The sequence below is a fragment of the Leuresthes tenuis genome, unplaced genomic scaffold (genome assembly GCF_036924035.1).
Source record: "Leuresthes tenuis unplaced genomic scaffold, fLeuTen1.0.hap1 SCAF_3, whole genome shotgun sequence".
NCBI classification, from domain to species: domain Eukaryota; kingdom Metazoa; phylum Chordata; class Actinopteri; order Atheriniformes; family Atherinopsidae; genus Leuresthes; species Leuresthes tenuis.
The window spans coordinates 24,806,363-24,826,062 of record NW_027325357.1 but is presented as its reverse complement, the minus strand read 5'-3'; the positions used below and the strand labels follow the sequence as shown (position 1 = coordinate 24,826,062).

Sequence of the window (19,700 nt, the reverse complement as noted above, 5' to 3'; positions counted from 1 at the left end):
AAGAAGAATGTCTCTTCAGAAATTCAACAGGACAGTTTACTACTTTACTGACCTTGGTTAACTCCAGCACACCCTATTAGTCACAGCCTTTACTGCTTACTCTTGTGGGGAGTGACTGACATCATTCAAGATCCTACCTTTTGCTGTCATTAGCAAAAAGACCAAAATGAAACCAAGATGTTTTGAATTAGACAAATCCCAGCCTGATCATTATGGCTTTTGAAACCTTCGTGAAGTTAAAGTCATGTGAGGAAGCAACTTAATCCTTTTCATTCCCGTAGAAACATATGAGCTGACATGTAGAACACAAAGCTTAAAGGAGGAGGTGGAGGCAGAAGGAGATGGAGAAGAGTGGAGTGACACCATGTGCTCAGCACACACATGTATGAACAGCCAGGACTAGCACAGAGAGTGAGAAGCAGGGGTTCCTGTTCATCTGACCCTGACTCTGTTAACCCCCAGCCTCCATTCAGCCCTGTAAATGAGAGAAAGAGGAGCAATTAGAGAAGCAGTTATGTGGCAGGTAGGACATCCCCGTGACCCTCCTGGGCTGGTATTTGACCTGCCACAGCTGGGTGTCTCAATAACGTTACATCCTGAGCATGCATTTGTACTGTATTTCTGAAACGTAGTGGTTGAAAAAAAACACACATTTCTTTCAGTACCCAGAGTGAAACATGTTGGGAGCAGAGATGTGGATTCTGTTGTTTATCTTTATGTTGTTTATGCTCACGTTTTAAACAAGCGCTTTATTGACTACGGTCGAGTCTGCAATCCTACACGACATGAAATTATCCCTAACCAGAGCTATAGAGTATATGTATATGTATATACTCTATAGCTCAGTCCCTAACTACAGTTTAGTCAGTTTATAATTCAATGTGTTTTGCATTTAAAAGCTAAAATGAGCCGCCAAATGTACTTTACTTGCACAAACATTTATCACACTTGCTGCTCTTAAAAAATGTTTTATGGCTCTTGCTAACTTTGACCTTAAACTTCAGTGACTTGTGTTCAATAAAATCTAATGTTTGAGAGTCTTTTCAGAAATCAGGACACAGTTAAATACAGTATGAACTTCCTCCAGAACCAGCTGGACCACACCGATGATTTGACTCTATGTTTTATCCATTACCCCTCCTCCTTCAACACACAAACGCACATAGGTCCCTTCACGCAAACTGTGAAAAGATGGAAATCTCATTTCCACGTGTCCTGTTGAACCAGAACTGACTCTAAATCAGCCTAAAGCATGGTCTGTATGTTCCTAAAATTACCAGATAACAGCTAATCCCTCATAAACAAAATGAACCTAATCTTCCATAAAGCTATTCATATGGTATGAAAAGAGAGAGTCGAAATGAGAATATGTGAGATGTGTGAGGATGAAGAGGGTATAATTGTTCTGGAGGTCTGCCAAACACTATAAAGTAAGAGAACAGAGTGATGAAAGGAAAAAACAGCAAGAGGTGAACAAGGGCAAATGCACAAGATATAAATTGAGCGATACTGTTTATGTGAAGGGGACATCAAAACCTTTACCGATAAAGTTTTAAAACTAAACAGGCAAAATTTCCATTGATGACAACAAAATTGGACAGAATAATGTGACTAACTGTCAGCTGCTTCTAAAGCAAAATCACATTGCATTTTGTCAGAATAAACATAATTGTCATCATCATTTGTCCAAACCAGTCTTAAGTAATTCTGTATTTGATCTCCAGCAAGTAGGAAGGTCTGTAAACAATTAGTATGTCACTGAAGACATGTATGGAAATAAGCCCAATTCTGTGTGTCTCTTCCTATTTTCTGAGCCCCCTGTGCTCAAAGTTAAACCATAAAACTGAACTGACATTGTGTGTATTCTTCCTTTTTAGAGAGTATGTATGTGTGCCAGGAAAAGGGCGGCATCAAGCTCCGCAAAGGACTGTATGTATGTTTCCTGTGGTTGAAAATAATTAAAAAAGAATTCCTGCCAAGTATCAGACTTTGTATTTTTTTAAACCAGAGTTATGATGAGGACAGACACAATAATGTTGCAGTCAGGCATGTGGGGAAAAGGGCCCTTTTCTTGTCCAACTCATTTGCATGAAACTCCAAGCTGCCAGATTCTTTTGGTGCCACAATGCCCATCAAGTTGCGTATAACTGCTCTGGCGACTATTTTTATCCCCCTACTCAGGTTTCTTTCTGCTTGACTTCAAAGACACTTGTAACTTAGAAATACTGCAGCTGAAAAACAGGAGGGTATGAGGCGGATAAACAAATTCTCCAAGCCTTACTACGAGGCCCTGGTTAATGAAGGGGACCTGGTTTAGAGTTGGTATGCGCGGTGCTGCTGCTGGTTCACATTAACGGTGCTGACGAGCCTGTCCCGATTGCGGGTCTGTCCCCCATGTGCGCACGACCTTTGGAAGAAGTCCTCTTGAATGAATGACGGGCAGATTAGTGAAAATAATGCACTCTCTCAGTCAAGGGTAGTTTCGTTTTTAGTACAATACAGTATGCCTTGGGGGATCTGGAGGGGGCGGGTGGTGGGCGGAGGGGACTCCTTTATAAATAGAGCGCAAACTCGTCTCCAGTGCGTAAACGCGGGGAGCCCAGGACCAAGCAAGCATGCAAAGATTTCAGCGGACAGGGATTTGTTAGCATAGATAGAGACTGTATTTCAATAGGCAAAATGAAGTGAGACAAACGTGTATCAAATGGAAATTAGTAACGTGTCATTTATTTATTCGCTGTTAAATATGGAGTGTTCTTAACCAGCGATCCATCTTTTCCTACACCTGCGACACACAGCCTGCAGGCCCCCTAAGGATTATTTGAGCAGCAGCTGTCCACGTTATTCGTGTGAGGACGTTGGAAAAATTATCCTTAATTCGTCTGGACCCTTTGCTCATTGCGTAATTATCAGAGAAATGTCGGTAAAAATAGGCACTACGCATAATGTAGGGACTCGTCTTTACAGAAAGGCGTATATCGCACCGTGTATGTTGTGAACTCAGGATGACAGTGTGTAACATGCTTGGGACAGGTCGATGGCAGATGCTGGTGGCGCTCGGTTGGCTGATTTTATTTGTGACGCGGAGTGGAGCAGGTGAGACATGTCATCTTTTGTATGTAATGATAGCGTTCATCTGAATCATTTGTAACTTTTACAAAAGGGGTCATTTTTTTCACATTGTTGTCAGGCAGAACTGAGAAGAGACATGCTCTTTTTTGGCTGTTCTTACAGTAAAGTCACGCCTCTTGCAGATAACTCTTCTGTCTTTCCATTACACGTAACCTGAGAAACTCTTAATGCTGTCTAACATAGGAAAGGGATGGGTTCTGTGACTTGGGCTGGAGTGGAACAATAGTCAAGCAAATTAACTATTTATGGAAAACACAATGAGAAGGATTTTGGTTTTCTTCATGATGTCAGAGCTGGAAAGTGGACAGTGCTGTTCTTTTGTGAAAGGCTTTCTGTCACCATGTGAAATTCCATATCATCTGTACACTTAATGATAACATTTGGCAACATCTGCTCTCTGTTTTAGTTTCAAGATGTGGTGACCAGGCCTGTAGTCCAGCCATAGGGAACCTGGCAAGTGGCAGGACGCTTCTAACCCTGTCCAGCTGCTGTGGAAACAGTACCCTCCACCAGCGCTTGTGCCCCCATCCTCCTGTGAACCCCCATCCCTGCCAAGAGGACACTCACCCGCCTGCTCTTATGACTGACGACCCATTCTTGCATCCGGATACCTGGTGGGAATCGAGAGGTGGCACCAGCATGCTGGAGCTGCAGGACGAGATACGTTTGGATCTGGAAACACATTTCTGCCTGTCTCATGTGGTTTTGGTGTTCAAGTCACCCCGGCCTGCTGCCATGGTTATCGAACGCTCAACTGACTTTGGAAAGACCTGGGAGGCTCTCAAGGTCTTTGCGCACAACTGCAGCACAGAATTTGGTTTGCCTGATGACCTTTACCAACAAGGTTCACTGTGTACATCCCGTTATTCTAGTGCTCATCCCTGCAATGGTGGAGAGGTAAGACAACACGCACAAAGATAAAGTGTTCTGTATTATCAGAATCTGGAGTTTAGTGCTTTGTTTCTCCTTCTGCTGTAGGTAATATTACGTACTCTAGACCCCAGCAATGCTGAAACACTGGACCCCTACAGTCCAGACGCGCTTGTCCGCCTGACCATTACAAATCTCCGCATCAGACTGCTTAAAGCTCAGACATGTTCTGCATCTGTAAACTCCCCTGCAAAATGGATAAGACCCACAGCCTCACCTCTGACCCCCACATCCGGTATGGAAAGCTCCCCCTCAGCACCATATGCTGTATATTCATTACTGGCCAGAGGGACCTGCCTGTGCCATGGGCATGCTGAATATTGTGTACCTTATAACAGCAGTCAAGACAAAAAACAAGACAATGACGTGGTAAGTCGCTTTTCCTTGGTCAAAGAAAAAGGCTTCAAGCTGTGAAGAAAGAGCATCTGTTGGTTGCTGTAATGACCTTTGTTCTATTGCAGGATGTTAAGTCCAGGTGAAAAAAGTACTTACTGAAAGAGAAAACACCAGTTACAAGCCTTTAAACATTTTGATTTACATTTTCCACCACTTGTCTGGATGGGTTTTATGACTTTCTTCCAACAGCAGGTGTCTGTAACATGGATTAATGTTAGTGAAGTGACTGAGCAGCCCCAGATGTGTCTTCCAGGTGTCTGGGAGGTGTCTTTGTACTCACCACACAGAGGGGGATCACTGTGAGAAGTGTGCACCACTCTATAACGACCGTCCCTGGAGGCCTGCTAATGGCAGCAGTGGGGAGCCCAACCCATGTCGGAGTAAGTGATTGACAGCAGGTTTGCACAACTATTTTATCATATAACAGGGTTGAGAGATGTATTGTGGAGGATGTGGAGGAGCTTTAAGGTCATGACGTTCATTTTTTAAACCTTGTTAACTGAACAGTCAATACGATGGCTGGGCATTTCAATCTTGGAACCGCTGTGTATCATTGCAAGTAAAAACCTGAAGCGCCACTTCTGTTTCCCCGTGGGGTGGGACTAACCTATCAGAGTTGTCAAGGTTTACCTAATATTAGCAACATGTCATGTTAGCACTATGTTATCGGTGCCCATGTAATCTATGTGCGGTCATTTGTTATAACTGAAGCACAAGAGTCTCTGCTGGTGTTTTGCAGCCTCTCTTCCTCTGTGTATCGACTGCTGCGCTGTGATACACACAAATCCGCAACTGCGGAGTTGGAGTGTGTCTTTTTTCGATGTGGGACACTCACACTTACTCTCCTACTCAGTGTCTCTTCTGTGTTGATGTGCTTGGAGCCTGGTAGCCTTGCTTGCTTTATCTTTTTTTTTTTTTTTTTTACTTAAAGAGATGCGAATAAAAAATATTGCAGAGATTCAGGTAATAAAGTGTTTGATGATTTTTCATCGGTCTATTTAATTTTTAGTTTGTATTGGCCACACTCACACTGAATATAATTTGAACTAAAAGTAGTCTACTTAAAGTCATTGAATTCTTGACACACCCTAATGACCCACCTATTCTCACTGTACACTTTTCTGCTCCCCACCCTGACGTCCACACCGTCTCCCTCTCATCCTTCCGACTGCTATGACATCACACACACCTCTGTGACCGAAGAGTGTGAGTGCCATGGCCACGCGGATAGCTGTCACTTCTCTCAGCGGGTGTGGCTTTCCTCCAACGGAACCAGCGGGGGTGTCTGTGATAACTGCAAACATAACACTGTTGGGCGCAGGTGCCAGCGCTGTCGCCGTGGATATCATCGTCACCCGTCCCTGCCTCACAAATCCCCCCATGCCTGCACACGTGAGAATAAGACTGAGCAGTTTTCATGAATAATTTAATGTTACAGGCATTGTTTCAAGGTCAAAGCGAATGATATGAAATGAAATGGCCACATCTTTGTTGATGTTTCTGTAATAAATAAAGAAACATTGGATTGTTTGATATGAATCCAAACCTGTTTCTCTCTTTCTTAGGCTGCTGGTGTGATCCACAGGGCTCTTTGCCTCCTGCGCCTAAAGAGGATGGACCCTGGTGCCACCCTAAGACTGGCCAGTGCCACTGTAAAACTGGTGTTGGGGGCACAAGCTGCAGCCATTGTCTGCCGGGTTACTGGGGATTTGGAGAAGGGGGCTGCAAACCCTGTGCCTGCCCGCACAGCTGTGATCCAACCACTGGGCTTTGTCTGGACGGGTAGGCAACTTTATCTGTGGTCACTTTTTGCACAAAAGTCTTAAGTGGCTAGACTTAACTGCTTATTGTTTGTCAAAGTGGACATTGATGTAATGCGTCTCATTCTACTTCTGCAGCTACACAAATAATCAAGTGTTAAATGTGCCCATTGGTGGAAAAATCCCAGACATGGATGATATGTTCCCTATTGAAGACGAGGTACAGTGGTCGAAGGAGCTTGCAGTCTCTGCACTGCATTATACAGGTGATGTTTATCTACACTGTGCAGATTCAAGTTGACAGATTATATTGTTTCCAAAGGTATGCAAATAAGAGACAATCACAGCATATCACAATGCTTGTACACAGGGAAGTGCAGGTGTAAGGAGAAAAAGCTCAGGACTGTGTCTGACCTGTGTAAGACTAAGCATGACTACGGTAAGATACAAAATGTGTAAATTTGAGAGTAAGAACTCCTTAAAACTGTGGAATGCTGTGGAGCTGTTGGTTCAAAGTGCTAAGTCTTTGTCCTTTGTGGCATATGACAGTGATCAAGGCGAGTGTGCTTTCTGCTCACGACAAAGGCAGTCATGCAGAAGTGCAGGTCAAAGTCCGCAAGGTGCTTCGATCGGGCCAGGCGCCGCTGCACTTGGGGACCATCAGCATTTACCCTCTGTCCTGGACCAGCCGCGGCTGCACCTGCCCTATTCTAAACCCAGGTAAGACAAGCTCAGAGTCTCCAGTATGAGACTGCATGGAGCGTGCTTGTTCTCCGTAGGTACTCCGGCTTCCTCCCACCATCCAAAAACATGCATGTAGGGTTAATTGGTGACTTTAAATTATCCTTAGGAGTGAGTGTGAGCATGCATGGTTGTGTGTCTCGTTTGTCTCTGTGTGGCCCTGTGATGGACTGGTGACCATCAAAAGCTGGGATAGGCTCCAGACCCCCTGCGACCCTAAACCGGATTAAGCGGATATAGAAAATGGATACATTGATCATCCATCAGTGCTATAACTGAGGATTTCTACTATGAACTGAAGAGCACTATTGAAAGTCTTACAAAGGTGAGATAAGACCGCCTGTTTGTTCTTCGTAGAATATTTGTGGGACTCAGAGCCAAACAGTTAGTAAGCAGAGAGGGAATTGGTACCGTCAGGTGGAGAACACAGCAGAGGCAAGGCTGAGTGAGGAGCCGCAGTAATCGGTGAGTTGTGGGAAGCAGCGAGAAGCTTGCTCCCAGTCGAACAGGAGCTAATAATGGAAGCCATTAGTTTGGGAAGCAAAGGGCAGGAGAGAGCCAGGAATCAGGCAAGGCTGGGAGTTAGCAGAAGGAAGTCTTGGTCAGGGTGCAAGCTAACCAATAGCTTACTCACTGAGGAAGCCGCTACTTCTGTGAGCTCCAGGTTAGATAGCCTGGGAACTTTTCTAGCTCCTGGAATGAATGGCTTCCGCAGGAATTTAACTTTCAGTCAACTTGCAAAGTGCTAGGCCTTGCTTCTGCTGTATGCTGCTAATTCAGGGAATCCGATTACCTTTGAGAGCACTCCTGGAGCTTGGAGTTCTTGGATTGTTGAAAGTGAATACATAATCATTATAATACTTTCACTTGCATACAGCCTTGAACAATTATTTCTACTTCTACTAGCTTTTTTTCTTTTCCTCTATTTTTTTTCGCACTAATATTCAATGTACAGTCATAACATGTTGGATATATAAATGTATGGCTGAATTACAGCAGTATTAGAATTACACATCGCTTAGCAAAGACTGAGAACTCTCAGCTGTTGGTGAGCTGAGATGAAGGCAGGGCAAGACTTTCACAGTAACTGCAGGACTGGGAGTGTAGAATTTTACAATTTCATGCTTTTTTCTTACTCAGGTATGGAATACCTGCTTGCTGGCCCAGAGGAACCTGGAACGGGCCGTTTGTTGGTCACCATGCAGAGTGTAGTGGTTCCATGGACGCCTCGACAAGCTTTATTAATATCACAGGCCCTAAGGAATGGATGCCCATGATCCAAAAAAACACAAGGACAAAATCTAAAAGATCCATCAGTGGACATTTCCGAAAAGGACTTAAAATCACTATCAGCATGGTGGGAATAACTAAAGAGTAAAACGTGTTCAGGTGAGGTCACAAACAGAAGCAAACTTGTCACACATGGGTGTGCAACACAAAACACTTGATCAAGTGGGACTGTTCTTGTTTGGTTGCTGGCCTGACTGAATGACACTGCATTGTACCCGACTCTCAAGAACTTATTTAATCAAATCATAGCCAAGTCCATTTCAGATCTCCTTATAATGTTGTAAAATACCTTGATTTGTTACACTCAAAGTCTTAACAATTCTTCAGTGAATATTTCCTTTTTCATGAGAGCAATGTACAAGAGAAGTAAGCTGTTATTTATCTATATAAAACATGTGAAACGACTGCTTAATATTAGTTCATGAATATTCCTTTTTGGATCTTTGCAACGTCTCCAGGTCACATCTGGCTGGCTTTTTGTTCCCTATTCTTCCCCTTCTGCCATCTTTCTGTTGTTGACCAATAAATGTAATGTAAATGTTTATTCCATAAGTTCTTGTTGTTTTTTTTGTCATCACCTAAACAGAAAATGATAGCAGAAATTGTAAGAGAAATCTTAAGTGAAAAACACTTCCACACCTTTAAAGCTTGAATGACACCGAGAGACGACTCGAGACACTGTTAAGACAACAAAAACATTTATCCGGTCACATGTAAATGACAGGCCAGAAAGACTTATTGTACAGCAAAAAATTAAGACCCTGAAGTTCTCTGTGTCAATGAGCTCAGTTAGAAACATTACAACATGCTAAATGGTTTAAACCAGCCGCTCTCTTGCCAAATGTGTTGGGTCTCTTAATTGGAGAAAAGCATGTTGAAGTAAGAATACAAATGATCTATTTTTGAGGTAAAACCTGTGAACACTGCTCAGCTAAAAGATTTTCACTGATTTTCTATCAATTTTGGATAATTAGTTATTTACCAGGAAAACAATCACACTGAATGCTTTTCTTTTTTGTATTAAGCAGAAAATTAAAATTCCTGTTGCATATGCTGTAATGTGAGTCTTTCAGCTCATGTCCCTGCAGCAAACAGCTTCACTCATTCTCAGTGATCATATTATTTAATAATTTCGAAGTGCTCAGAAAACGAAGCAGCCTACATTTTTGAAAATATATTACATTTCTTCCCAGGTCTTCCTCCGTTGGCCCACAAGTATTTCCCATGAGTGTCAGTAAGCCTTCTCTGAGGCTCGAACGGGCCAATCAGAGCAGCTCATAGAGAGTCACTGATGACAGGCTGACTGGCTTTAGCTTGTAGCCTGGTTGTCTGTAGGTGCCATGCTGTCAGATGACACCACTGAAGTGGATGGAGTAGAGTCATTCTCTGACAATAAGGCAGAGTTGTCAGCAGAAGCAGTGCCAGACTGGGATTCTGCTTGCGAGGAGCTTTCTTTATCTTCCTCCTGGGGATAGAGCTCGGGGTAACTCTGCATGCACTCTTGCATGCTACGGAACTGGTTGATGCACTCAGAGCCCTTGACCTCTTCCTTGCTGTAGTGGAAGCACGAGAATGCCTCCTTGAACTGAGATCCACAGGGTCCACTGGCCATGCCACCCAGGCACGGGCAGTTCCAGTTTATCTCTCCAGTAGGCAGGACCAGGCCTACAGAAACCAGACAACAGCACTGGTCAGTTTTGGTAATCTCAAATCAAAGATTTCTTGTCTGTGCTGTTTTTCTGAGTATTTCTCACAGGAAAACAGTGTTGGTAAATCATTCCTGTGCACCACAAAGAACTTTGCTCAAGTCTAAATGTAAATTCGATAACAGTTGTGCACCTGCATGCATGCATCCTTAGTGGCAGTTTAACCGTGTTTTGACCATTTGCTTCAGAATAAATCATAAGCAGCCTTCTAACTTTTCAAACAAGATAAGTTGTGATGGTGTCGCTGGGGTTATTTCCAATAAGTATGAAGACAAACAATTACCCCAATTGAACTGTGACGAGCTTGTGACAGAGAGTCTTAAAGATGTGCATCTTTGTCAGACAGTTTCTAAGGTTATTTGAATGGTACAGACCTAAGAGATGGGAGATATTTCAATTTTTTGACTTCACATAATCAAGATGTTTCTGTGATAGCAGGTTGAGTATTTCGGGTTGAAAATAGTGAGCACTGACAAGTTTACACCTCTGCCATTAACTTAAATTTAATTCAGTTCAATTCTATTTATATAGCACCCAAATTACAACAAACGCCATCTTAAGGCACTTCAAAGATAAAATCCAATCAGATCTAAATTCTACCATCTTCCATATTTCTAAAGCCCCTTTCAAAATGCCTTTTTCATTTATGACTTTGAAGTCGGGACTGATGGTGCCTTTGTTGTGCATCTGTTTAATTTGTGAAAAGGCAGATATGGAAAGGGATTTTTTTTTTGGGGGGGGGGGGGTACACAGCTGTTTAGTATTGAGTGAATTACCACAGAGGAACAGCGGCAGGTGAATGAGGCCTATTTTGTGCCAATAAAAATGCAAATTCCGTGTGAGAAGGGTTACTCGTGCTCTGCCTTCCACCAGTCTGAACGTGTTGGTATCATGTTTGAATTGCTCCCTGGCAGAAGTGCACATCATAACAAAAATAAATAAATCCATAAAATGTTGGGGTTTTTTTAAACTGTAATGCAGCGCTGCATGTTTGTTAACCTGCTATTACTGTTTACAGTAAAACAACATATTGTTATGAGATAGCTTATAACTTTAGAAAGACTTCACATGTTTGTGTGATGCTGCAGCTTCTCTTCTGACAGGTGAGACGAAAGCTTCTCATAAGCTGATAACAGCTACATCATATCTGCAGTAGAATTAAAACCTTGCATGTTTAAACATGTATGTTGAAAGGTGATATTTTCCCCTGTTGTCATCCACCGTCTGTTTTATACAACTACTGCCTGCTTGGTTTGCTAATAAAATGTTTTTGGGTGGGATACAACTGTTTCCATAAATACTTCCATTTTGCACCGGACTAAAGTTACTGTAAAATCTTGCATGAATGGCAAATATTGGATGCCGCCACAGCTCTGTCTGTCACTTTAAAAGATGTGCAGTGTAGTGGTATGATTGCCACCTTTCGTGTAGGAGACCTGGATCATTGTGCCTGCATGAAAGGCACTACTGGAGGGTCCTTAGGCAAGACCCCCTTACCCTATCTGCCTACCTGTAAGTCGCTTTGGATAAAAGTGTCTGCCAAATGCATAAACATAAACATAAAAGATTAACAAGGCCATAAATATTTCATATGTGAAATGAGCTGAAATGCACTTAACTGGAGACATAACTCCTGTTTATAAAGTTGGAAAACCCATGATTTCAAAAGGTTGTATGTGAAAAGAACAAAACTAAATGACAGATGTGTTTCATTTGCATTAGGGGAAATGTAGTATATGGCTATCTGTAGTTTAGAGAGTTAAAGTGAACAGATTTAACCATCACTGGTCTCAATTCTGAGAGCCATACTTAGAAGAAAACCGAAACTTTATTAACAACATAATAATAAATACATGCTGTTGTTCATGTCATGAAACCTGGTCTACAGGACAACAGGCGACTAACCCTGCTCTTCGTAGGGGTCGTTGGGGTCATCTGCGATCAGCTCAGCGTTGCTGGGTGTCTCATGGTCCTCTTTGGTCACAAAAATTATACGATCCTTACCTTAAATGAAAACATAAACGACAATGATCACATAAACTACAAGGAAGGGAGGTAGAATTTATGTTTGAGATGTCAGTTTCTGTTCTTCAGTTACTGGAACAAACTCAGAGTATTACAGTTACATTAAACTAACGGTGACCATTGGCCTCACCGCTGTTTTAACTCGAGTAGACCACAGCATTGCCACTAAACTGTTTAATTGTCACATGGCAATTTGACAATTCAACATGTGACTTGCAAGTCGTGTTAATGCGAGAATGTTTTATTTTTTATTAACTTACAACAACCCTAGAGCTTATTTTCAAACCCATTTAACAACCACAAGAGGTTCAGCATTCTTCTGTAGCCAGTTAGCTAACTCACTGACAATTCTCTAAGTGTTAGCCTAGCATGGTCGCTCGATCCCTGACATTGCCCAGACATGGAGTGGAAATATCTCTCAAAAGGATTGAATTTACCTTCTTGCTTGCAGTACGACATGTCTGCAGGTTTTGCTGTAAATTTGGCCTCGTCTTTCGAGATAAAAATTGACCTACGTGAGTGAGACGACTAAGCAACAGCGAGGATTTCATTTGACAGGTTACCCGGCGTCCCACAGCAGCTCATGACCTGTCCACCCGCGGGCGCACAAAAATGACGTCAGTTCCTTAAAAAAATATCAACCTTTACAAAGTCTCACTGATAGGTGTTTTTTACACTTTGAAAATAAAAAAACAAAACAAAAACAAGCGGAACTAAACGAATTTACATATTTATGCCTTCAAATATATAGAATAAATAGAATTCTTATAAATTCAAAATTTTTTGTTGTATTTCATAATCAATTTCTCTTTTAATATGTATATAATATTCTATATATATATTTCTTAGGACCCTCTCTACTCATAAGCTGATACTCCCCACCATCTTGTTCAGAACTGAAGAAGCCTTTCAGATAAGAGGTGAAATGTCTTCAAGATCCAAGAAGCTCTAATGATTACCATGACCTGGAAGACTGAGAATCTTCATCAACATTTTTAGCCTAATCTTAAAGGTGGAGAGGGTGCCTGCTTCCTGAACCCAAACTGGCAGCTGGTTCTACAGAGAGGGGCCTGATAACTGAAGGTTCTGCCTCCCATTCTACTTTTAGAAATTCTAGAAACCACAATAGACCTGCAGTCTGAGAGCAAAGTGCAAAAATATTGCACAATGAGATCTTTAAGCTATGATGGAGCTTGGTCTTTAAGAGCTTTATATGTGAGGAGAAGAATTATTTTCTGAATTTAACAGGGAGCCAATAATTGGGTTACAGTTCTCATTAAAATGCTAGTTGTGTTGTTTGTTTCCAATTAATGTCTTCAGATTGTAAGCACTTCATCTCTCCATTCCATCACCTTTGGTTCACGGTCTAATAGCAACAAAGCACAGTGACACTACATGAAATCACTTTTTGAAATGTGACAGCGATGCTGCTCTGGCTGTGGCATATGCTATTTCACAGGAATAAAGCATCTGTGGCTTTAAAGCTAACTAAGGCTGGTGTGATGAAGTTTATTTGTTATATGTTGTGCTTGAGCGTTGGAACGAGGCGTTTATGTCGATATGCTGTGCTTGATTTTCAACATGAACATGTGATACTGTGCTTATAGGGCAGATAATTACCCGTCTCTCCTCCTTGGCAACGTGTTGACATCTAAATCAAAGTGCCAGAACTGTAGCTTTTACAAATGCGCTTGAAATTTATCAATAAGTCAAGTTCATTGCATCAGCAGCACCTGACTTCTCCTTGCTCACTTAAAACCTACAGAATCATGAGATATTTTTTTTCTTTTATATATATTTTTTTTTACAGGACTTTATAACGAACATTCCCCCACTGTTCACATCTTTTGTAATACTTTAGTATGTAAATACAAGCAATAAAAGTAAGGCTGATGCTGCCAGTTAATTCATTGTCTTAACACCTTTTAGTGTTCTTGCTGATTTTTCATACAGTTTAATGACTTGCTGGCGACTGTGTAATACCATGAAAATAAAAAAAAGACAGCACGACAGAAATGAAAACACAATCTCCAAATGTGTTGGAAAACAAATTCTGTTCTTTTTAATAACACAATTATGTTTGTTACATAAAGTAAAAACGAAAACTGAAACCCCTTTTTTCAGCCCTATCAAACCCACCCTCATCCCGACCATCTCGGCAGTTTTGTGCAGCGATTCAGTCTGGGAATAAAAGAGCACGACAAAAGAAAAAAAACACTCTCCTTTGAGGACCCAGAGGTGGAGGACAAACACTGTGCCCTACGTAAGACCAGCGTGGATACAAATATAGTCACTGATTGAAGAGGAGAAAAAAAAAAAAAAAAAGGTCCACTGACAACCACTAATCGTTTGTCTGAGATTACCAGATTATCAGGAGTTCAAGCATCTTTCATTTATGCTTTTCACATCCTACTCTAGTCCTCTACAAACCTCAGGCATGATTGCTAGGCGATGACCATGACATGGCTTTCTATCAGCTCACCCGAAATGTTCAGGCACAGTGCTTTCAGCATGAGATAAGCATCATGCTGTAGCTGTCTTAGTGTTTCTTGAACATGCTACAATAAAAAAATTAAAAAATGCCTGAGGTGAGTCAAAGACAGCCTCTCACACGTGTGTGCTTTAAAGCATTCTTCAGCTCATATGACGGTCAGTGGGGATTTAGGCAGCCTGCAGAGAGATGGGTAAAGAGACTCAATACTATGCTCAATCCTGCGAGTAACCAAAACAGTTTCCTCCAGTGAGAGCAGTATGATGGAAAACAGAAGTGATGGAGTAAAACATTACCTATTTCAGCTGCAAAATACACTGAGCAAATTGAAAAGAACAAAAAAACCAAACAAAGCTAAATTAAAAAAAACAAAACAATGGACTGGATTTTTTGTGTCTGATGTGCATCAGAAAATTGGCATATTTCTATTTTCATATTAGAAGAGCAGTGCTCCCATACTGCCAACTTCGCTTTGCTCTTTCACAAAGATCTCAAAGTACTGGTAGATGATGGTCACAGCCAGGAGGATTCCTGTCCCCGATCCGATGGCACCCAGGAAGTCCGCCATGACAGACAGCCCTCCTATACAGAGCCCTCCAAATGCAGCAGCTGTGGGGATGTACCTGCAGAGACAAATTAGAAATACACGTTAAAGAAAACGGTTTCCTTTACGCTGCTTGCTGCAGATACTGAACCTGAGACTGTATTTGCATGTTTGTGTTGTACCTGTTAAGTTCATGCACCATGGAGGTCTCTCTATGTCCCCTCATTACCATCTGCTGCTCCTTCAGCTGCTTTGCCACCTGAGACACACACCACGACGTTAGTGGCCATTTTCAATTTTAGACTGATGGAAACCAACCTCCATACCATCACACACAAATACTCTTACATCTTTGGCAGAGGATCCGGAGACCTCGATCCAGGTCTTGGAGAAGAAGGCACAGGAGCCGAGCATGAAGACAATGTAGATGACAGCGTGAACTGGGTCATCTAGAACAGAACCAAATGACTCTGGAGGAGAAAGGTAATAGCAGAGACCGCCCACCGGATAGGCCCGAGCAGGACCTCCACTCGATGTGTCCTGAACACAAAGATTTTGTTAGTGAGATAAACTCTGACGCATTTCCCCTATATGGCCATAACCTGCTTGACACAGGTGTTTCACAGACATCCACAATATACTCACCGACCAAGTTCCCAGTAGATTGACAAGGAAGTTGCCGCTGAAACGTGTTGAAAGCATCTGAGAAATAACGTACAGATTGGAGACCAGGGCAGACTGCAGGATGATGGGGATGTTGGAGGTGTAGAACAGTTTGATGGGGTAGGTGTTGTATTGACCACGGTAGCGAGCTGACTTGATGGGCAGGTCCACTCTAAAGCCCTGATGAGGCAACAAATATTGAGTAAAGAACCTGGACTCCAAAACTGTCTGGTGTGACAAAAGCAACTGAGACACAACGGTATTAAGTTTACCTGGAAGTATATGACCACTGCAAACACAAAGACAGTGGCGATGAGGTTCATGAGGTTGGGCAGGTTTTGCCTGTAGAAAGCTTCTCTCAGAGCGCGCACCTTGTCCGTGCGGGTGGCCAGCAAATGGAAGAGAGCGATGATGGCTCCCTCAAACTCCGTACCTGGACAAACCGCAGGACCGGTAGGGTTAGTCACTGTGATGCAGATTGTGCTGCGTCTCCTGCTTTAATTTATCAGCTTTAAAACGCCAATACCTCTGCCAGTGTTGACAGTGGTGGGGCTGAAGGCCTTCCAGACGATGGTCTCACAGATATTGGTTGCAATGAAGAGAGAAATACCAGATCCTAGACCATAGCCCTTCTGTAGGAGCTCATCCAGTAGCAAGACTATCAGACCGGCAACGAAGAGCTGAAAACACAGACAGGAGGTTTGCTTTGAGACACGGCACACAGATGAGCTGCAGAGTGCAGGAAGAGTACCTTGGAAGCATCATAATCTACGTTAACTTTCTGAAACAACAAACAATTCCTCCATAATCACGTCTCACATATTCTACAGAAAGCAGCATACTAACTGACAAATGTGGACACCGCAGGTACAATGGATAGTAATTCAAGATGAAGTGCAGCAGTGGCTTAAATTTACCTGAATTATGATGAGCAAGCATATCCCAGCACCCATCTCTGAAGGATCCCCATACATGCCAGTCATAACATATACGATGGCCTGTCCAATGGTGATGATCATTCCGAACACTGCAAAAAGCACAGAAAAAATAAATAAATAATAAAAACCCTGAAAATCTGCTGTAACAGAGCTGAACAGTAGAGTGTGTGTGTGAGCTTTCGAGTATCAAAGAAGGCATCTTCAAGGTTTCAAAAGCTATGTGACAAACTCCAGAAATAGCAAAGTTAGACCTACATTTCTGAGCTCCATTGAAGAGAGCTCTGTCCTTGGGAGTGTCTCCCACCTCAATAATCTTGGCACCAGCCAGCAGCTGCATGATGAGACCTGAGGTGACGATGGGTGAGATACCAAGCTCCATCAGAGTACCTGTAGAACAAAGGGAATCAAAGAAACTTTACAGAGCGTACAACTGTTGACCTAGAGGCTAGAGATAATGAGATAACACAGCTCTTGGTTACAACTGTGACATTAGTTTGCCTCCATGGCTGAACTACACAGAAAAAACATGGGAGCGCTGCAACTCAAGTGCGACAACAAATTTGACAAATGAGGGTACCTCTGTTTGAAGCCAGGATTACTCTCATCCAGTAGAAGGGATCTGCTGAATCTGACGACATGATGCCGAAAAGAGGAATCTGAAAAGAAAAAAAAAACAGGATATGTGAAATACAGTGCAAAGAAGCAATGTTGCCAAGAGTAGCACCAGCAGGCTGGTTGACCGTCATAACTAATACCAACCTGGCAGCACACCAGAAAGATGAATAGAGTGATGGCAGTCCATAGTACTTTTTCTCTAAACTGAATCTGTAAAGAAAAGCATTTAAGAAGTCATTAATGCCAAGTCACATGTGTAACGATATGCATCGATAGATGCAAAGAAGCAAGAGCTTACCTTTCTTTCTGGTTTCTGAATCTCTGGCAGGACAGCACAGAAAGGCTTGATGACTTCCAAAAATTTGACTGCATGAAAAAAAAAAAAGATAAACGAAAGACACTTAAGATTAACAGCTCTCATTCGTTGCCACAGCAATACTTTCTTTTTTTTGTCCAACTTCATATACCAGGTTAGTGTAGATGCTACGTCATCACTAATCAGCGCCTAAACAGCTGCCAGCAAAGCTCGCCATGGCATGCTGGTAAACGTACTAATGCAACAACAGACTGCATGTAGAAACATTCATCTGAGCAAGGCTGAGACCCAATGCTATGGACAGTGAGTCTCAGCGACTGAATCGTTTTTCAGTCGTTTTCAGTGCGTTGCATCGGTGTTGATCAGCTCTGTCAATCACTGTGACCGACTTTGACAGCAACGGATTTCACACACTCAAGTAATTTCACATACTCGTGTGGTCAGTGTGCAAACAGTGGTGTCAGAAAAAAAGGTGGAAACAAACCTAAATATCAATGCAGTAAATATCACTCGTTCTTGTTCATTCAGGTAACATTAGCAACATGCTAACAAGCGTTCAATCGCAAATCAAATAATTTGAACGCAGAAATTTGAAGCCAATATTTATGAGTACACACTAGACTTAACAAATCTGTTCTAACCTGCAACACAAATGACTGTAATGTTCATAAATACCGAGAAAACACAATTTTGGCTTCAAACTTGGTCCCGTTATAAGCTAGCTAAACTTCCCATTAAACCTGCCCATGGTTAGCTAATTAGCTTTCCATCAATCGCTGAGCGTCCACTCTTGTTGTAGAATAAAACATAGCAACTATTCTATATCAACCCGACACATGTACGAGAGAAAAGAAGAGTACGTACTCCCCATGGTGTCCTTAGACCGACTCCTGCCGTGTAGCTGGTACCAGTTTGAGTGCTCAGAGGAGTCAGTGTGGCTCCATCAGCCGCTCCGTGAGGAAAGAGAGAGCCGGAGAGACACGTCACCAGACAAGCCGCTGACACACGTCACTGCTCCGAGACAAAACTCACGAGACGTGTTGCACACAGCAGGCCGCCTGCCACAACGTCTGTGAACACATTATCTTCAAGGTGTTAAAGAAAATATTTCAGTTAGAAAAGCGCATGAATTTAAAAGGTAGTATTTTCAATATAACATAATAAACAAAAAAGCCCGCCCACCCTCCAGGGGGCGCACCATCCTTGAGTCAGCAGTCGCTGTTAATGTAAGGGTACCCACGTTTGACCTTCCCCCGAAAGGCCTATGAACACAAGTGTAAATGCATGGATTAAGTGATGTAAATCGGTAAATTCATATTGAATGATTATATTACCAATATAAGAGCAATATCTATGAGTAAAAGTCGGGCCACCTTCACATAAACACATTGCCAGAAAAAAAGGTCAAATAAAAAGACACAACAAAGCAATAAGACAGTACAGTCAACTCTCAACTGGTTTTTCCCTTCTTTTGATTGTGAACCTAAAGAAATTGCCCGATTTCTGAGTCAAGAAAATGTGTTTAATTTTTGTTAACAGTACAACCCATCAGGAAAATGTGCCCCAAGGGCACGAGTTTCAAAGTTACACCAAATGGTATCTTCAAACATTTTTAACCCTATAAATGGTTGCAGCACAGGAACAGAACAACTTGGCCATAACGTTTTAAATTTTACAACTACACAACTAGAAATTCACTGACTGTAAATACGCTGATGTGTGTTTACAAGGTATTTGTTTGTTTTTTGGATCACAGCAAAGGCATTATTAGAGAATCAAGCAGTGTGTGTACGAATATATGATTTCTTTGGAGGAATAAACAATAAAAACATCCACTTCGCTACATTGTACTGTGCTCAATCATATAATTTTACTCTGGTAATTTGTGCAACATCTATTTTACTTAATCACACATACAAAAATGTTCATTCTAATTATTTGACATTAAAACATTCAAGTTAAAGTTTCCTAGCTACTCAGTTGTATAACATATGAAGAGGTGATAATATGCTCCATTCTGACCATATTCAACAGCTTTATGCTGTTTGTACATCAGTATAGCTATATTAATGATCCATTCAAAGGCAGTTTTTCCTCATCACATGTGATATTACTATTGACACTTTGGAGACATTATATTAATAATACACTAC

General features: G+C 42.0%; 3 protein-coding genes across 3 annotated transcripts; 1 reads left to right on the top strand and 2 right to left on the bottom strand.

Moving 5' to 3' along the window:
- The first annotated feature begins 2,603 nt into the window (after positions 1-2,603).
- LOC140303801 (netrin-4) lies at positions 2,604-8,764 on the top strand. The gene is made up of 10 exons (XM_072382706.1): positions 2,604-3,096; positions 3,539-4,029; positions 4,111-4,431; positions 4,712-4,838; positions 5,662-5,850; positions 6,024-6,240; positions 6,357-6,484; positions 6,589-6,657; positions 6,768-6,938; positions 8,100-8,764. The coding sequence occupies exons 1-10, from the start codon at positions 3,006-3,008 to the stop codon at positions 8,234-8,236; spliced, it is 1,941 nt and encodes a 646-aa protein (XP_072238807.1). The 5' UTR covers positions 2,604-3,005; the 3' UTR covers positions 8,237-8,764.
- A 134-nt stretch (positions 8,765-8,898) lies between these two features.
- chchd4a (coiled-coil-helix-coiled-coil-helix domain containing 4a) lies at positions 8,899-12,585 on the bottom strand. Its single transcript, XM_072382707.1, has 3 exons — positions 12,418-12,585; positions 11,861-11,959; positions 8,899-9,914 (listed from the first exon to the last, which is right to left on the bottom strand). Exons 1-3 carry the CDS (start codon positions 12,437-12,439, stop codon positions 9,559-9,561), a joined length of 477 nt encoding a protein of 158 aa, XP_072238808.1. The 5' UTR covers positions 12,440-12,585; the 3' UTR covers positions 8,899-9,558.
- A 1,432-nt stretch (positions 12,586-14,017) lies between these two features.
- LOC140303800 (protein transport protein Sec61 subunit alpha-like 1) lies at positions 14,018-18,525 on the bottom strand. Its single transcript, XM_072382705.1, has 12 exons — positions 18,412-18,525; positions 17,530-17,597; positions 17,376-17,441; positions 17,194-17,272; positions 16,872-17,003; positions 16,596-16,705; positions 16,205-16,358; positions 15,951-16,111; positions 15,661-15,858; positions 15,364-15,555; positions 15,198-15,274; positions 14,018-15,094 (listed from the first exon to the last, which is right to left on the bottom strand). The coding sequence occupies exons 1-12, from the start codon at positions 18,416-18,418 to the stop codon at positions 14,908-14,910; spliced, it is 1,431 nt and encodes a 476-aa protein (XP_072238806.1). The 5' UTR covers positions 18,419-18,525; the 3' UTR covers positions 14,018-14,907.
- Positions 18,526-19,700: the final 1,175 nt, after the last annotated feature.

What these genes read in the sequence shown, in the direction of transcription:
- LOC140303800 (XM_072382705.1), bottom strand. An exon ending in TCTTTCTGGTGTGCTGCCAG is followed by an intron (nt 17,273 to 17,375) that starts GTTGGTATTAGT and finishes TTTTCTTTTCAG; the next exon opens with ATTCCTCTTTTCGGCATCAT. An exon ending in CACTGTCAACACTGGCAGAG is followed by an intron (nt 16,112 to 16,204) that starts GTATTGGCGTTT and finishes CGGTTTGTCCAG; the next exon opens with GTACGGAGTTTGAGGGAGCC.
- chchd4a (XM_072382707.1), bottom strand. Translation starts at nt 12,439, where the DNA reads ATGTCGTACTGCAAGCAAGAAG. An exon ending in GTCGTACTGCAAGCAAGAAG is followed by an intron (nt 11,960 to 12,417) that starts GTAAATTCAATC and finishes TTTTCATTTAAG; the next exon opens with GTAAGGATCGTATAATTTTT. An exon ending in CGACCCCTACGAAGAGCAGG is followed by an intron (nt 9,915 to 11,860) that starts GTTAGTCGCCTG and finishes TGGTTTCTGTAG; the next exon opens with GCCTGGTCCTGCCTACTGGA.
- LOC140303801 (XM_072382706.1), top strand. Translation starts at nt 3,006, where the DNA reads ATGACAGTGTGTAACATGCTTGGGACAGGTCGATGGCAGATGCTGGTG. An exon ending in ATCCCCCCATGCCTGCACAC is followed by an intron (nt 5,851 to 6,023) that starts GTGAGAATAAGA and finishes TCTCTTTCTTAG; the next exon opens with GCTGCTGGTGTGATCCACAG. An exon ending in CTGCCCTATTCTAAACCCAG is followed by an intron (nt 6,939 to 8,099) that starts GTAAGACAAGCT and finishes TTTCTTACTCAG; the next exon opens with GTATGGAATACCTGCTTGCT.